The sequence below is a fragment of the Lagopus leucura genome, unplaced genomic scaffold (genome assembly GCF_019238085.1).
Source record: "Lagopus leucura isolate 7727_CA_CO unplaced genomic scaffold, USGS_WTPT01 Super-Scaffold_100014, whole genome shotgun sequence".
NCBI lineage: Eukaryota > Metazoa > Chordata > Aves > Galliformes > Phasianidae > Lagopus > Lagopus leucura.
In genome coordinates this window covers 12,433,837-12,449,140 of record NW_024962268.1, presented here as the reverse complement: position 1 = coordinate 12,449,140, position 15,304 = coordinate 12,433,837, and the positions used below count along the sequence as shown (strand labels likewise).

Genomic DNA, 15,304 nt, shown 5'->3' with positions numbered 1-15,304 from the left:
TATATCTGCTTTCAAATGCTATCAATTCTAAACATCTGGCTGAGGGAAAAGCAAATCACTTCTTTCACAAATGTAAAATTATTTAATTGCTAAGCAAAAGTTGATAAGAACTACTGAGTCAATAATTAATTATTCTCAGAAACAGAATAACAGTAGAACTGAAACCTTCAACACTGAAGTTTTGTTTTTACAATCTTCCATGGGAAAATGATGGGAAGATTAAATGAAAAGGAAGAAACCAGGCACAGTTCAGCTAGAATTTGTTCTGTAATTATTTTGAAAATAAGCAGTATCTTCATTGATTTTCTTTGATTAAAAAAAAAAAGTTACAGTATTGACTAATTTTATCCAAGCAAAGTATTTTAATACCTTTGTTGTCAGTGTCTGGCAGTTACTCTGTCAATCAAGAGCCTCAATAAACAGACCGAATTTTTAAAAAAACTGTTTTCAAATGATCCATCAGAATGCACATTTGTGATACTCTAACATGAATAGAAAAACAAATACAAATCCATACAAGGCTAGGATGTGCATTCAATTACTAAAAATGTCACATTATAAAAAGGACAAATAATGACACATTTATGATATGATTGATTGGTCTAGCCATCAACAAAATAGGTGATAGTTAAAAACGTATTTGCATGATTAACACTGAAAGAAAGCCAGTGCTTGGCTTAGCTCACTGGAAAGTCTCCACAAGAAAAGAGTATCTTATCCTTGAGAAAATATATGAAATCAGACAAACCACTGAAGTGCTGATTACAGCATGGTGCGACTATATTAAGTTACTTGTCTGTAAACAACAGCTTAAATTTCTTGGTGATCAAAATAATGCACCAATTCTAAAACTTACTCCTTGCCTGTTGAAACCACATTTTAGTTGTACATTTTTCCACTTCTTTGTTAAAAACATACCCAACATTAAACTTCCTAAGATGGAAAACAATTTTCAAGTGAAACACTTAGTCATTTTTGCAACAGATGAAGACAAGTTTATGTCTCTGGTTGAGGAATCAAACAACTTAAGGAGCATTACTACACCTTTTTCAATACTATGCTTTGGAAATCCCACAGTAAAGCAGCACTGCAAACAGATTCATTCTGAATTATGCATGTCACCACTCTCTCCAGTTTCAGATTCTGGCCATTAATCTTGTATGTCACTATCTTAAAGGCATGAAAAGAAGCATTAGCAAGGAGAGTAAACTTTGCTATCACAGTCCTTTTAGTATGTTAAGCCAAGCAAGGTAAACTGAACATGAAGAATTTATCTGGAGATGGAAAAACTTAAGCAGGACAGTTTTCTTGGGTTTCTGTTGAGAGGTATGTAAGCAGTCTCAGGAACCCTCACAGTTGGAGATTATTCACATGAATATGTGCATGCATATTTGTTCAAGTTGCTTCAATATCTTCTCCCATTATTTTCTCACTTTTTTTCTTTTTTTCCCCCCTTTTTTGACAGTATCATATTTCCTGTTGTCTATAGTCCGCATAGTGCTCAGCACTCTGGCAAGATGACAGCTGTCCCATCATAATTAGCCAGCCTTTCAGATGGTTCTTTACAGATGGTTTCTCCTAGGCAGCCACGGATCCCATTGCCCCAGCTTCTCTTCCAGTAGCACCCACCTGGGTGCAGGGAGGGATCTCTAGAGATGCATATCCATTCAACACCAAGACTGTAATAATACTTAGCACCACCTGGAAGTAGTTCATGCCAGATCAACAATGCTATGATGTTGAGCAAGGCAGCACAACTAAAAGGTGCAGATGCAGTTTATTTTGCTGCTATTGGCTCTAAAGCAAAGAAGCTGAAAAAAGAGCTGTTTTCAGATAACAGTAAGAGGAAAAGACTATGAGCCTAGACAAATGGAAGGGCTATGTCAAAGCACGTGTCTGGATTAAAGAAGATGAAAGCAGTGAGGAAGAGAGCACGCTTTCCATGCAGAACTGTTTGAGCAGCACAGCAGTTCAATTACAGCTTTAATTCCTGCTCAGCAGCAAGGAGCACAGTGCTTTCAATCTCTAAATTAGGTTATTTGCTCATTCTTTTCAGGTTGCAACTATATTTAAATCATACATTACGCATATGGGATGTGAGATAATGTCATGGAATAAACTCGATGAAATTCAGGTTTCTTTCCATGAAATTCAGGTTAGAAATAACTCAGAAGGCAACTTAGAGTTGGAAAAGCTATTTCTACATTGCCAACCCAGCTCCTCAGTAGTCTCTAAATAGGTTTATACAGTTGCCTCTTTCTCCCTGAGTGGTTAATTTAGACCACTTTAGCTTTGTAAAGTAGAATCCTGCTCCTAATTAACTATTAAACTCCTATTCCACTGTCTTCGGTGAGAGTCAGCAACTCTTCAAACAAGTAGCATCCCAAGTATTTTACTGAGTTAGAAGGTAGTCAAATTTGATCAAAATCAGAACATGATCCTCAGCCTGCTGACAGGTGGTGAATTGGTATTATTTCCCTGCTCTTATTTGACAAAGTGCCCAGACAAATTAAGGAGCACGACATGAGTGAGGAAGGGTGATGAGGCAGGCTGGTCTGCCCAATCTCACTTTTCTGCCTCTGAGACTTAAGACAATTGAGGTAATGCTATCCTAAGAATCCACATTAATTAAAGCCTGCAGTTTCAGAAGCACGGTGTTCTACACAGAGAGAGGAACATAACTGGTGGGTTAGTTTTATTTTATTGCTTTTTTATTTCTTTTATTTTAATTTAAAGAAGTGTTCACAGCAACTGACAACTTTCCCCATGAAGCAGAGGATGAAGCTGTATCAACTTGAAATCTATATAACTTATCCTTTAATACATGATTACTTAAGAAGTGAAATGATTCTCGAAGCCAAATGTTAGGAAAAAGTCAAAATTGTTCATACTCAGCTTCTGACCATAGGTTTTTATTCTTCCAGTATAATTTCCTCCTCAACTTTCAATTAGTAATGATTAGCAATGTGAAGACACACTGTTGCATTCTTAAAAAACAAAAAAAAAAGCCTTGTAAAATCTTATTAGACCAGTTAGTCTTCTTCAGACAGCCTTAAGCAGTGATAATGAATCCCTAGCAATATCTAAAGCGACTACACGAAAATGAAAACAAAGAAAACTTGGGTGCAAATTTAAAATCTGTTGGTATTATGTAAGTGAAAATAGAAATAAAAGATCCGACAAGAATACCAGCAAGAATACTTACTATACAAGACATTATTTCCCAGCGTCTCAGTTCAGGGAGATTTATTTAAGACCTCAGTTTATCTCCTAGGGAAAACTGACATTGCACAATTACTATGTCAGTGTACTTACACGCGAAAGACACCTTGTTGGCACTATGGGGTAACAAGATGAAGAGAAAAACTTCACATTCATAACATTTCCTATTTAGTCTGTAGGAAGAAAGATATTTTTCTGTGGAAGTTATTATACTTAAATTGCAAAATAGGAAATTAAAGAACAGAATACTATGTCTTGCTTGCATTTCAGTAATTGCCTGCTCTAAAAATCTGCTGCTCTTTTTTGGCAGCTAGTATTCTATTATTAGGAGAGGATGGATCATAATGTCTTCTAATTGTCACTATCAGTTACATGTGTTTTCCTACTGTTGTACAGAATTTAAAAGAGCGAACAAATACAAACTTCAGTGTGCTCCATCAGCTACATCAGTGACAGCTCATGCACATATGCTTTAGCTGCTCTGATATCTAATTTTCATTGAAATACATAAAAAAGCACTGCAGAGCTGAGCATAATGTACTGACCTGCTGTTAAAACTTTGACAGTACATATAAACACTAAGATTTCTGGGAAATAAGCTCCATTACATTCCTATATTTTGAACACTACCAATTCAGTCAGGATTGGGCGCCCTATCTAACAAAACATGCAGAGCAGGCTTGTATATTATGTGACAGAGAAGAAAAATATGTTATTTAAGCACTCAGACTTGCGTATCTGTACATCATGAGACTGCCTTTTGCTGTTATGAAAATGTTTCAACTTCATATTCTTCCACAGTATAATCATGCTTTATTTCAGAATCAATGTGTTATTCATTTGTAGAATTCTTCTATCATTTCAGTTCTATGCATATAAGCAAATGATACTCAGTAGACTAGAATTAAACAATCAAGCCAGCATCAATAGCTTCAACTGCTTTTATATTCTTTAATTTTAAGTAAGGAGAGAAAACAGCTAGCAGTAAGCGTTCTGGCTCCACAGGATCAGTGCCTACAGATAAAATACCTCAGTTTCAATTGCTGTCAGAGACAGACAATCCATTAGGCAACATCACAATCAAATTATGGAGGAATACCAGCACTACGAGTCCTACCCGTAATGACCTAACAGCCAGCACAACTCACAGGCACAAACAGTGTGTTCCCCCTGCGGAACTGGGCTGGGTATCCTTTTCTGCATGCTGCTTGATCAGCTTGTATGGCTTCAAGTAGAAACCCTGTAATAAAGCAGCCCTGAGTAGGTGCCATGAATAGATTCACATCCAAATGTAAAATACTGGAATGCTCCTATTAAATGCAGGGGGGGGACACAGAAGTTTTTTGCATGCTCAAAATCCAAAAATACAAATTAACACAATGCAACTGAAGTAGATTATTAAACCTACCTGGAATAGAATACTTGCTGTCGTCACATTATAAGAAAAGTACAAACGTGCTTCAGAATGGAACAGCCTTTACTTGAAAACCAGCATGAAACTTCTTAAATGCTGTCCTTCTCAACATCTGAGAGCTTTCTACCAAACCATCCAACTCCATATGGATAATACAAGAAGCCATCTGACATGGATGGGCCTCTGTGTTCTGATGAACCTACAGATATGTTCTACTACCATAGCTGTGTTGAGCAAGGCACACTTTTAGACTTTGCAATTCAAGTCACAAGCAAATAGCATGTTTTTTTTCCTGTCTAGATTATGCAAGAAGTGAAGGAGGTCAGCATGTGTCAAGTACACATGACAACACCTTCGCCTGGTAAAGACAACTTTATAATAGGATTACAAATCAGGTGTCCTGAGACACAGCACAGCATAAAATGAAAGTCATCTGTGTGAAATGTGTACATGAGATCAAATATCTGCTCAATGAGAAACGACATAAACAACAGCATGAATATTTTACCCTGGTTTGAGCAGCTTACTCAGTGCTAAACACAAGCTCACTCATTTATATAAATTAGGCATGCAGCATTTTCCAAGCACAATTTCCCCGCCCCCCCCCCCCCCCCAAAAAAGGAAAACTTGATTTTCAGTTTCCTACAGTTGAAATTGGCAGAAAATATGAATTTTCTCCTATTTCAGTCTTTTCAATGGCAAGAAAGCCAAAGAAATCAGTACAGACAATTTTCTGCAAAATTTTAGAGGCTTTGTGACTGCCAGTAAGAGAAGGTAGGCTCTCCTACTCCTACTACATCTTCTTTCTCTCTGAAGTTATTTAACCAGTTTTTTTCCCTGTAACTCCTATGAGCTGGATGATTCAGATTTGATTGATGCATCTGTAATAGGCAATAAACAAGTATGTCCTACTGTATACCAAATCATTTTTTAAAATGAACTGTACTGGTGTCTTTTTTGCTGTATTACAGTAAGCGATACAACTTTACAGGATCCTGGGAACATAGCTTAAACTACTGCCACAGAGGAGAGGAATTAAAACTAAATAAAAAAAAAAGCAAAAACATTACATCGACTCCCATTTCTGTTAATTGAAGCAAAGAGCACTGCACAACACCATCAACCAAAAGAAGGCATCTTTGGAGACACAGTCCTCTCTTCATTGTCCTTTTACTGAGGACACAGAAAAATGAATAATGCCAGTGGTAAAGATGTAACACTGTTTTTACCCAGCCCCACCAAGTACCCAGCTAAGTCATCATCTCTCCTTTGTCACACTGTATGCTAGCAAGTGATCCAAAGGAGACACAATAAATCTAGTCTTCTCAGCAGGTTATAAGGGAATGAAGAGGTTTGACATAATAAAGGGAGTGATGTATACCTACCACAGAAACTGTATGCTGTTCAAGTACGAATCCTCTTCTGTCATCCAGGTACCACAAACATGTTATGCAGTATGCTTTTCAGGTAGTTATCATCATCACATCTAGTTATATATATATTTCTGTACGGTTATTAACAAGCAGAACAAGGAGGGGACACCTAGTGTTCATCAAAGACAATTGGGATTGTGTAACATGGAAGCGACAGATTAAACTGTTAATACAGAACTTGATTTGGCAAAGCACTTCCATATTTACTTAATTCTTAAGCATTTTGGTGAGGCTCAGATTTCAAGACAGCTTTTATTTATGAGATTTGGTAGCTCTGTATAACTGTGATTGTAGAAATAATACAGTAAAAATTAAAGACGCTTTGTGTGATGTGCTCAGAAATCTGGGGAATAAGTTTCATGTAAGAATGGAGCTTTAGCAAAGCAAGAATGCCTACCAAATGTTTGGTATGTTCATTAACCTTGAAAAGGTTACCCAAACTGAGAACCAGATTTCAGTACAAGCCAAATCAAAATAAAACATGATGCAATTTAAAATTACTACACATTCTCATGAATGAATGTTTGCAAAACCTAAACTTCTTTGCAAATCTTGCAATAAGCAATTTGTGACTTTAAAATCTATTCTAATACTAAAGAATCAGGCATCTCAGAATGAAATATTTATGGACCATTTTTAGGAGTAAGAATTTTCCTTACTGGTACTTGTACTAGGTCTTGTCCTGCAATTAGAATAGCTTTTAGAAAGGCTTTTGAAGTCTGTTTTTAAGAAGCCTCTGGAGAAAATCGTTATTTGAAAAAATCAGTAAATTTCTACCATAGGTAAATTCAAAGTGGTGAATCATTTGTAATCTCTTAATTGAAACTCAGAGGAAAAGAATGACTTTCTATTTCAGAACATAAAGTAATTTAACAGTGCATGTATTCTTAATTCTGAATATCTTTTAATTGTTTGGTTATCTGTGAACATTGGTAACATAACTTACAAGTTGAGAGCATATCTATGTAAAATGTATGGGAGCTTAAACAAATCAATCTCAATACTTTTAGAATTATTTTCCAAAAAAGACTTATGGATGTCACCACTCCATATTTACAATTATTCTATTTCAGTAACATAGCTTATTATAGCTTTGTTTTTATGTTATTCACTGTCTAGTTCTCTGCATATTCAATTCTTGACCATGTCAGCATTATGATACAGGTTGAGTCCTGCTGGATTATCTGAATATAGTAACATTAAAGTAAATATACACTAGATCCTGTAGTTCATGCTTGCGTTCTGCTTTTCCAGTGTTTTTGTTTCTTCGTTTGTTTAGTTAGGAATTTTTGTTTGGTTGGTTTTTGGAACCAAAACCAAAAACAACAACAACAACAAAAAAAGCAACAAATGAACAGTCAGAAATCACTGCAAAAACAATTTCTGCAATCAGCAATTTAAATAAATATGTTTCCCTAAATGCTGTATTACATAATTTTTTTAAAAATAAGTATCTCTTCATTATCTCTTAGTTGTTTTGGGTTTTAAGAGACTGGCATATCAGATTCTGTAGATGAAAAACATTTGCAAATTCAACACGTCCCCCATACTTTCATTTAAATGTTTCTTCTCATTTTTACAGTCATTTGTTCTGGCAAACTATTTACAGCAGACCAACATATCAATCCATCCATGCCTATTAGGGATCTCTGTTACTTTTTAGCAGTTAAGGAGAAAGCTTCTGCAACACAAATACTGCTTACCTAGATGGAACTGACAGCAGATTGATACCAATTTCATTGATTTAAATAATGTGGAAAGAAAGAAAACAAACCATTTTTCACTAGTGTCTTATAAAAATCTCTAACATTTTTGCCAACTCCTCTTAGAGTTTAGGATACTAACCAACTGAATATTAGGTATGTGATACTAAGAAAATGAAAAACTCTAATTTCAACCTATCTTTACTATTTAAGGTCATATGAATACTTCAGTGGGATAGCAGTGTTGTTACACAACCTGGCTTGCTCATTTATCAGTTTTCCAGGAAGTCTATGCTTCACAATTTGCGAAGAACAAGCTGCTATCTGTCTACTCAATATTTCTGACATTATTTTGCATACAATGTATTATTTTATACATAACTTCATCACACCGAAAAACAACATGTCAGCCCATAGGCAACAAATATTCAATCCATTCAAACACTTATAAACAGACTCCAGCTCTGTATTATAAAAATTAAGTCACTGGATGCTCTCTGTAGTTCATGTGTACACACAGTACAGAACAGATTATCACGACCAGCAAATGTCTCATTGACTGACTGCCTCTGTGTGATCATCTGACCATCATTTCCAAATTAAACTAAGTCTGGCTATCCAGTTTTGCCATTTTAAAACTTTACAGTGCTGCAACATTCAATTTCTCCAAAGATGTCCTCGATCATTGTGCAGTACACTCTCACATCTCCATACATCACTGTTGTGATAACAAATGCCAAACACAAAATTCCATATGACTGCCCTGACTTCTGATATGCATAACATGCTAGAGAAAAGAGGTTTGTTTTATTTTGTTTTGTCTAATTTTCATTTTAGGATTTATCAGTAGCTCATTCAGCCTATGTTCATCTCAGGGTATCTTGCACACTCTCCCAGGCAGTAGAAGTCTTTGTTCAAAGTAGTCACGAAGCCCACTGCTGCCTCCCTGCAGTTTCAGACCCAGAAACAATAGTACTTCTGATCCCTTTCCACCTTCCTGAGAACAATCAGCAAGCATTATAATGTGTTACTCAACACAAAAAGATGGACTCGACTCATTTTTAATAAATGCTAGCATTATTTAAGTATTACCAAGAGAGGCAAAAATGAGGTTACAATCAAGCACCTTGGGGAAATTAGCAGCCTTAAACTATAGATTACAACAGCAATAGGCATTGCTAGATAGGACAAGATCTTCTGGTCACTTCTAGTCCTAGTCAGCTCTAGATTCAACTATTTCTGATTTAGAATACTTGATTTATCATTGATAACAGAGAAGCAAAGGGGGAAAAAAGTATTCATTTCTGTTCTTAGTAGGGCCTTTCAGTGGCAAGCTATTAATTCAAGCTGCCAGATTATAATGTCATTGAACATGTTTCAGAAGGTTGTCTCTCTATAAAGCACAGAGGAGACAAAAGTACAGCTTTATGGTAGAACTGCAAGATATGCTTAATCATTTGCCTCAGTTAAATTGAGTACATAACTACAGGGCTCCATTTCTGTGTCAAAAATATAGTTACACTCCATTGCGTGGAGGCAAAGAAGTAGAATTTACAAAACATACTAATAAAAATAATGACCTATTTCAGGTTTTTGAGAAACAACTATAAATTTGTTAAACATTTGATATTTAGTATCATTCAGCCTCATGCTGGTTTTAATATAATTTGATTTTGTTTGTGGGGAGGATCAGCAGTGAGGTTTCTGCTAAACCAGAAAGTGAACATAATACTTTAAAACGGAGTATCTAGCAGAAAAAAAAACTAATACATAAATGGTAGAAAATCATTCTACAGTATTAATTTAATTATGTAAATGTTCATTTAAATAAATAAATGCAGTTTTTAAATAGCATTTCAGTGAAAATACGAAATAATTCTTGTAACACTTGCTGCAAAAAAATATGTAGAAAACAGCAGTTATTTTTCCTATGTTTTTAGCACTTCCTTTTAAAACATATTATGATATTTAAAACTGCAGAAATGGGGACAGGCAAGAAATGAAATGCCTGAATCATGGTAATATGTGCCAAAGATTTAAATGCTTCCTAACTATAAGCAAACCAAATTAGGGAATGCCATAATTTTCTGTAAATGTCATCAAGCCAAGCTGGCAGGCAGCTTAAGGTCACATCTACAAATAGTGGAGTTGACAGTTTAGAAGGAAATGACTCAAAATTTGAACTCCCCATTTTTATAAAGAAGGTCAGTATTCAACTAATTCAGCCTTCATACAGCCTTGAAACAATGAATGTTCTAGGAAATCTACTCAATTAAAAGTGGTTTCAATTTCTTCTGTGTCTAAATGAATACATATACACACACACACACATATATATAAAGTTCTCTAGTTCTCTGTGACTGAAAGAGCATTTACTTCTTACTTCTAAATGCTAACCACCAAAATCAAGGGCAGTTTTAGGCGGCTGCTAAAATTTCTGATGTAGGAGTTCGTCCATCCCAATTGCGCTGACAATCCTACACACTTTATTTCTGTGGTTATCAGACAGAAGATGGTTACTGCTCTGTGCTTTCTTCCAAAAGGGCTTTCTACTAGCATGTCTCTGTAACTATGCCAACTGGTGAGTAAAAGCCTGTTATTCTAACCTGGGTCTTGAGTAGCTCTTCAGAGGTACCTGACCAGTTTTTTATGGGAACAGAAGCAAACAATGTTATGATTGTATGTATGTCTCTTACCTCTTCCCACTGGTGTATGTATCTAATCAGTCTTGAAAGGCGTAATAAGCGTAACAGGCTGAGGATTTTTGTAAATCTCACGATACGAAGTGCTCTTGCTGTCTTGTAAACCTCTGAGTCCATTCCCTTTTCTACAATGAGAAAGATATAATCCACTGGTATCGATGAGATGAAGTCAACCACAAACCAGCTTTTTAAATAATTCATCTTAATGACTTTAGGGTCCAGTATTATTTCAGAGCTGTCTTCATTAACAGTCCCAGTTCTGAAATTCATTATCAAGTCCAATAGAAAAACAGTGTCTGATGCCACATTGAAAATAATCCATGGTGTTGTTGTTTGCTCTGTGAAGAATGTGATTCCAACTGGTATAATGACAAGGTTTCCAACCATCATGATGAGCATGATTAAATCCCAGTAAAATCTGAAAAAATGAAAGAAAAAGAATGGTTGGTGCAACGTGGGCATAACTTGCTTAGAAAAATGACTTCTGTCACACTGCTAATTTCACTTCAACTACATTTTTTGTTCCATACAAATAAATTACAATACTGAAATTTAGTGTTAATTTTGCCCAAATGCATTAGTATTTTAGGTTAGCATTTAAATTACGTTAGCAATTATACTATGCCTTCATATAGAAAATAAATGTATATAAGGTTACTTGAACATTTTGTTTATGCTAGAACTCCTGATTCTGACATAAATTTAATTCCTGTGTATGCACAGTCAGTAGAAAATAGTAATTATTATCTTCCATTATCTGTCTTACTTCTCAAGAACATGCATCTAGAATAAAGCCAATACTGTGCTAATCATTGAATGGTATATCTGAAAGGGATGCATGTGTGACACCCAGCAGACTTATCGTGGAATCACAGAAACAGAATCCTCAGAGTTGGAAGGGACCTTTAAAGTTGATCCAGTCCCACTCCCCTGCAATGAACAGGGACATCGACAGCCAAGCCAGGTTGTCCAGGCCCTGATCCAGCCTTGGTCTGAAAGTCTCAGGGCCGAGGCATCCACATCTCTGGGCAACCTGTTCCAGTGCCTCTCCACCCTCACTGCAAATGACCTTTTCCTTATATCTAACCTAAATCTATCCTCTTTAACCTTGAAGTCATTTCCCCTTGTTCTATCACCACAGACCCTGCTAGAACCTGTCCACTTCCTTCCTGTACCTCCCCTATAAATACTGAAAGGCCTCACAGGTCACCTCGCAGCCTACTCTTTTCCAGGATGAATAGCCCCAGCTCTTTCAGTCTGTCCTCGTAGGAGAGCTGTTCCACCCCTTGCTTCATTTCTGTGGCCATCTTCAGGATATGCTCGAGAAGGTCTGTGTCACTCCTGCACTACGACTCCACACCTGGCCTCACCAGCACATAGTAGAGGGGCAGAATCACCTCTCTTACCCTGCTGGCCATGCTTCTTTTGATGCACGGCTTGGCTTTCTGGGCTGTGAGGGCACATTGCTTCCCATCCATCAGTACCCCAGGTTTTTTTCAGCAGGGCTACACTCAATCCTTTCATCCCCCAGCTTGTGATGGTAATGAGGGTTGCATTGAACCAGATACAAGACCTTGCATTTGGATTTGCTGAATCTCATGAGATTCACCTGGGCCCACTGCTCAAGCCTGCCTAAGTCCCTCTGGATGGCATCCCAACCCTCTGGTGTGCTAACTGCACCACACAGTTTGGTGTCACCAGCAAATTTGCTGAGAGTGCACCTGACCCCACTGTTGGTGTCACTGACGAAAATACTAAAAAGTATCGACCCCAGCACCAACCGCTGGGGGACACCATTCATCACCAATCTCCATCCAGACACTGAGCCATTGACCGCCACTCTCTGGACTCAATCCTGCATGCTTCTCTAGTCAAACTAGCACATAGTGTGTGTATAGAAGTAATACTGGTGCCCACTGCCAATCACGTGTCTTATCAATGCAGTTATTTTATTTTTTCTGGTTTCTGTCCAAATTGAAACCCAAATATCTAATTGGTAACATATTAAACGTACTTACAAAGGCAATCATACCATAACAGTGCTTGAATAACACCACAGAAAAAGAAAGAAATCACAGAAGCCAAAACCAGAAATAACTATGTAGTCTTACACTCAGCAGTTAGTGGGATTAGATGATCTCTCACAGCTTTCTCCCAGTCTACACTATTCTGTTATCCTATGACTTTCATGCATTTCCATGCGTATTATCAGTATCTCTATGCTTCTAGAATCACTCCATAAAAATCACTGATGTCTTGTTCACTAAGTGAGATAGTTTACAACTACATGCACTCAACATCACAAGTAAGCAAAGGCAGCATCATCTGTACAGCTAAATGACCTGGAAAGGCACAGAAACTGGTCTCCATCAGTTTCTCATGTTCTCACTGGACTTTCTAGAAGAGAAGAGCAGGAATGGTTTCTGCAGGACCTGAGCAGGCCAACAGCTGCAATGAGTTCTGTGTGGTGGACCTGACACCAGCACAGCATTCAGTACACCCTTCCAGGTCACTTCCATTACATTAGCACAAACCATCTCACGTGCTATATGGCACTCCCATCATGGCAAAGGTCCATGGCAATTAACAATAATTATATAAGTTTAATAGGAGACAAAGTGTTGCAGAATCACAAATGTATTTTTTTTTTTTTCTAAATTTGCATGCACCATACATCTTTAATTAGATTCCAGATATGTACTCTAAATTATCTGGATTTATAAATTTCCTTTGTTTTTAGCTTAATCCAGAAAATACTTCTTGAATGATCTAAGAATACAAAATAACTAATTGTAACTGTGAAGCACAGTATAACCAGAGTGGTATAGTGGACTAAGGTTGGCATAAGAATTCCTAATTCTTCATTTGATGGTAAGCCTACAGACATAAGTCTGGACTAGCAGTTGAATCAAAATTCCTGTAACTAATACACAGAGAAACTGCATAAAATAGACTTTACAAGTAATTTTCCATGTACTACAGTGAGATTCCTGTTTTACATATTTTTGGTCTTACAACAAATGTGAAGACTCAATGCTATAAAAGTATTTGTGCTTAACACTTGTGACAGTTGCCATACCTCTGCACTGGCACAAGTTTCCAAATGTATTTCCTTGTTTCTTTAATTCTTACAGTAGGCTTACTGCTGTACTACATGCCTTATCAGTATACTAAAAATACAATGCAGAAGGAACCACAAATTTATATATTACTGTTTCCAGGCTGACAGATTCAATTACCACAAGTATTCAATCAAAATATTTCACAAAGCATTTCTGAGAAACAGAATTCTGTAAGGAATCCTGAAATGAATGGGAAATAGAAAAGAAATAATCACAAGAGATGTACCTGTATCTGTGGCTCATTCCTAAACAAACCATTCCTGGATTTTAGATCTCTTAAGCCTAACCAGCAGGGTGTTATGTAGTTATATAACTAAGGCTAACCAAAGCCACATACAAAACAGCTACCCGGCCAAAATAAAATTTAATACTGAATCAGCTGAGTTTATCCTACAATAATACTGTTTAACGGATAGTTATCCATGGTGATTATGCAAAACATTGGTGCTTCTGACACCGAATGTCAGCAAAAGTTATGGTAAAGTCAGGGCTTCAGTAACAAAATCTAACGCTAAGGACTCTGAGACTGCATCAGTTCTGTGCTTTGATTTTCAGTGCACAATGTAGTATAATCTGATTAGGTAGCTAGAAAAAGTCTTATTACTGTACAGTTCATTTTTCATTCAGAAATGAATCATATGTTCTCCTTCAGGAAAACGTTTCCACACACTACTTCCCTGGCTCCACTATACAATACTCTTTTCTCAGGTGAGAAAAACTAGATGCCATTCTCTGCATTGCCCTTGGTGATCTATGCAAAGAAAGTAATACAGTGCTTTCCTTGCCCAGTGGTTCAGAACATCCTACTATTCACGTAACAAGGGCCTACTAAAAAGCGTTATGAGACAGTGCAAGGAGCTGCTACTGAGACAAAGAGGTACCTCTCTGTTTTAAGCTATTTTTATTTGCTTTTTAATTTTTATTATTATTATTATTATTCCTCCAAGCCCCTTGTGTGTAGTTACAGATATTAAAAACTTACCATCTCAGAGCTCCAGATGTATGTAAATTGCTCTGAAATGTTGACAAAAAGCAAGGGAGTGGTGGTAAGGCTGTGACACAAACTTGCTGAGAATGAGGCAAAAAAAATGAATCTGGGGTAACAAGCATTCAGAGCACATAATAAGAAGCCAGAACTACCTTAGCAAATAGTGACAGTTCACTCTTCCTGCAAAGCTAGCTCAGTATAGCTACTGCAACTTACCATTAATTGAAACCACAGATAACAGACTGAACCATTTGAAATGCTTCTCAGTGTACTAATATCTCTAGGTGAAAAAAACCTTTAAGTGCTAATGCAATATAAAAAGACAGCTTTAGAAATTTTCTACTCATTTTATGGAAACATTTTATGCAGAAAAACATCATAGTTACTTTAAAATTGTCAAGTAAAATTATTTTGAATTTAGCTCTCCTTCAGTGATCTTTTCACTCATAATTGATCTACGATAATTTCCAAACTCCCTGATTACAAGGTGCAGTTTATGTTCCTAGAACACGCTGAAGCTTTGGTAGTTTGTTTATTGCTACTGGTTATCCAGAATAGGACAGTCTGTTTAAAATGTGACTACCCAGGAAGTGATGAAGAACTATTTAGTACTAATTAATCAATGTTTGTACAAAGCTCAGTAACGTAAAGCACTATAAATTCTAGCAGACACTTTATTTTCCACTTCATATATTCCATACAGAGAAAATTGAGTTTTAA

General features: G+C 36.6%; 1 protein-coding gene across 1 annotated transcript in view; it reads right to left on the bottom strand.

Annotated features, from left to right (window-relative positions):
* Positions 1-15,304, bottom strand: part of HCN1 (hyperpolarization activated cyclic nucleotide gated potassium channel 1) — a 197,267-nt gene that overhangs the window by 163,683 nt on the left and 18,280 nt on the right. The window contains exon 2 of the mRNA XM_042875288.1: positions 10,469-10,892. Coding sequence (XP_042731222.1) covers positions 10,469-10,892 — 424 coding nt within the window. The remainder of the gene's footprint in view (positions 1-10,468; positions 10,893-15,304) is intronic.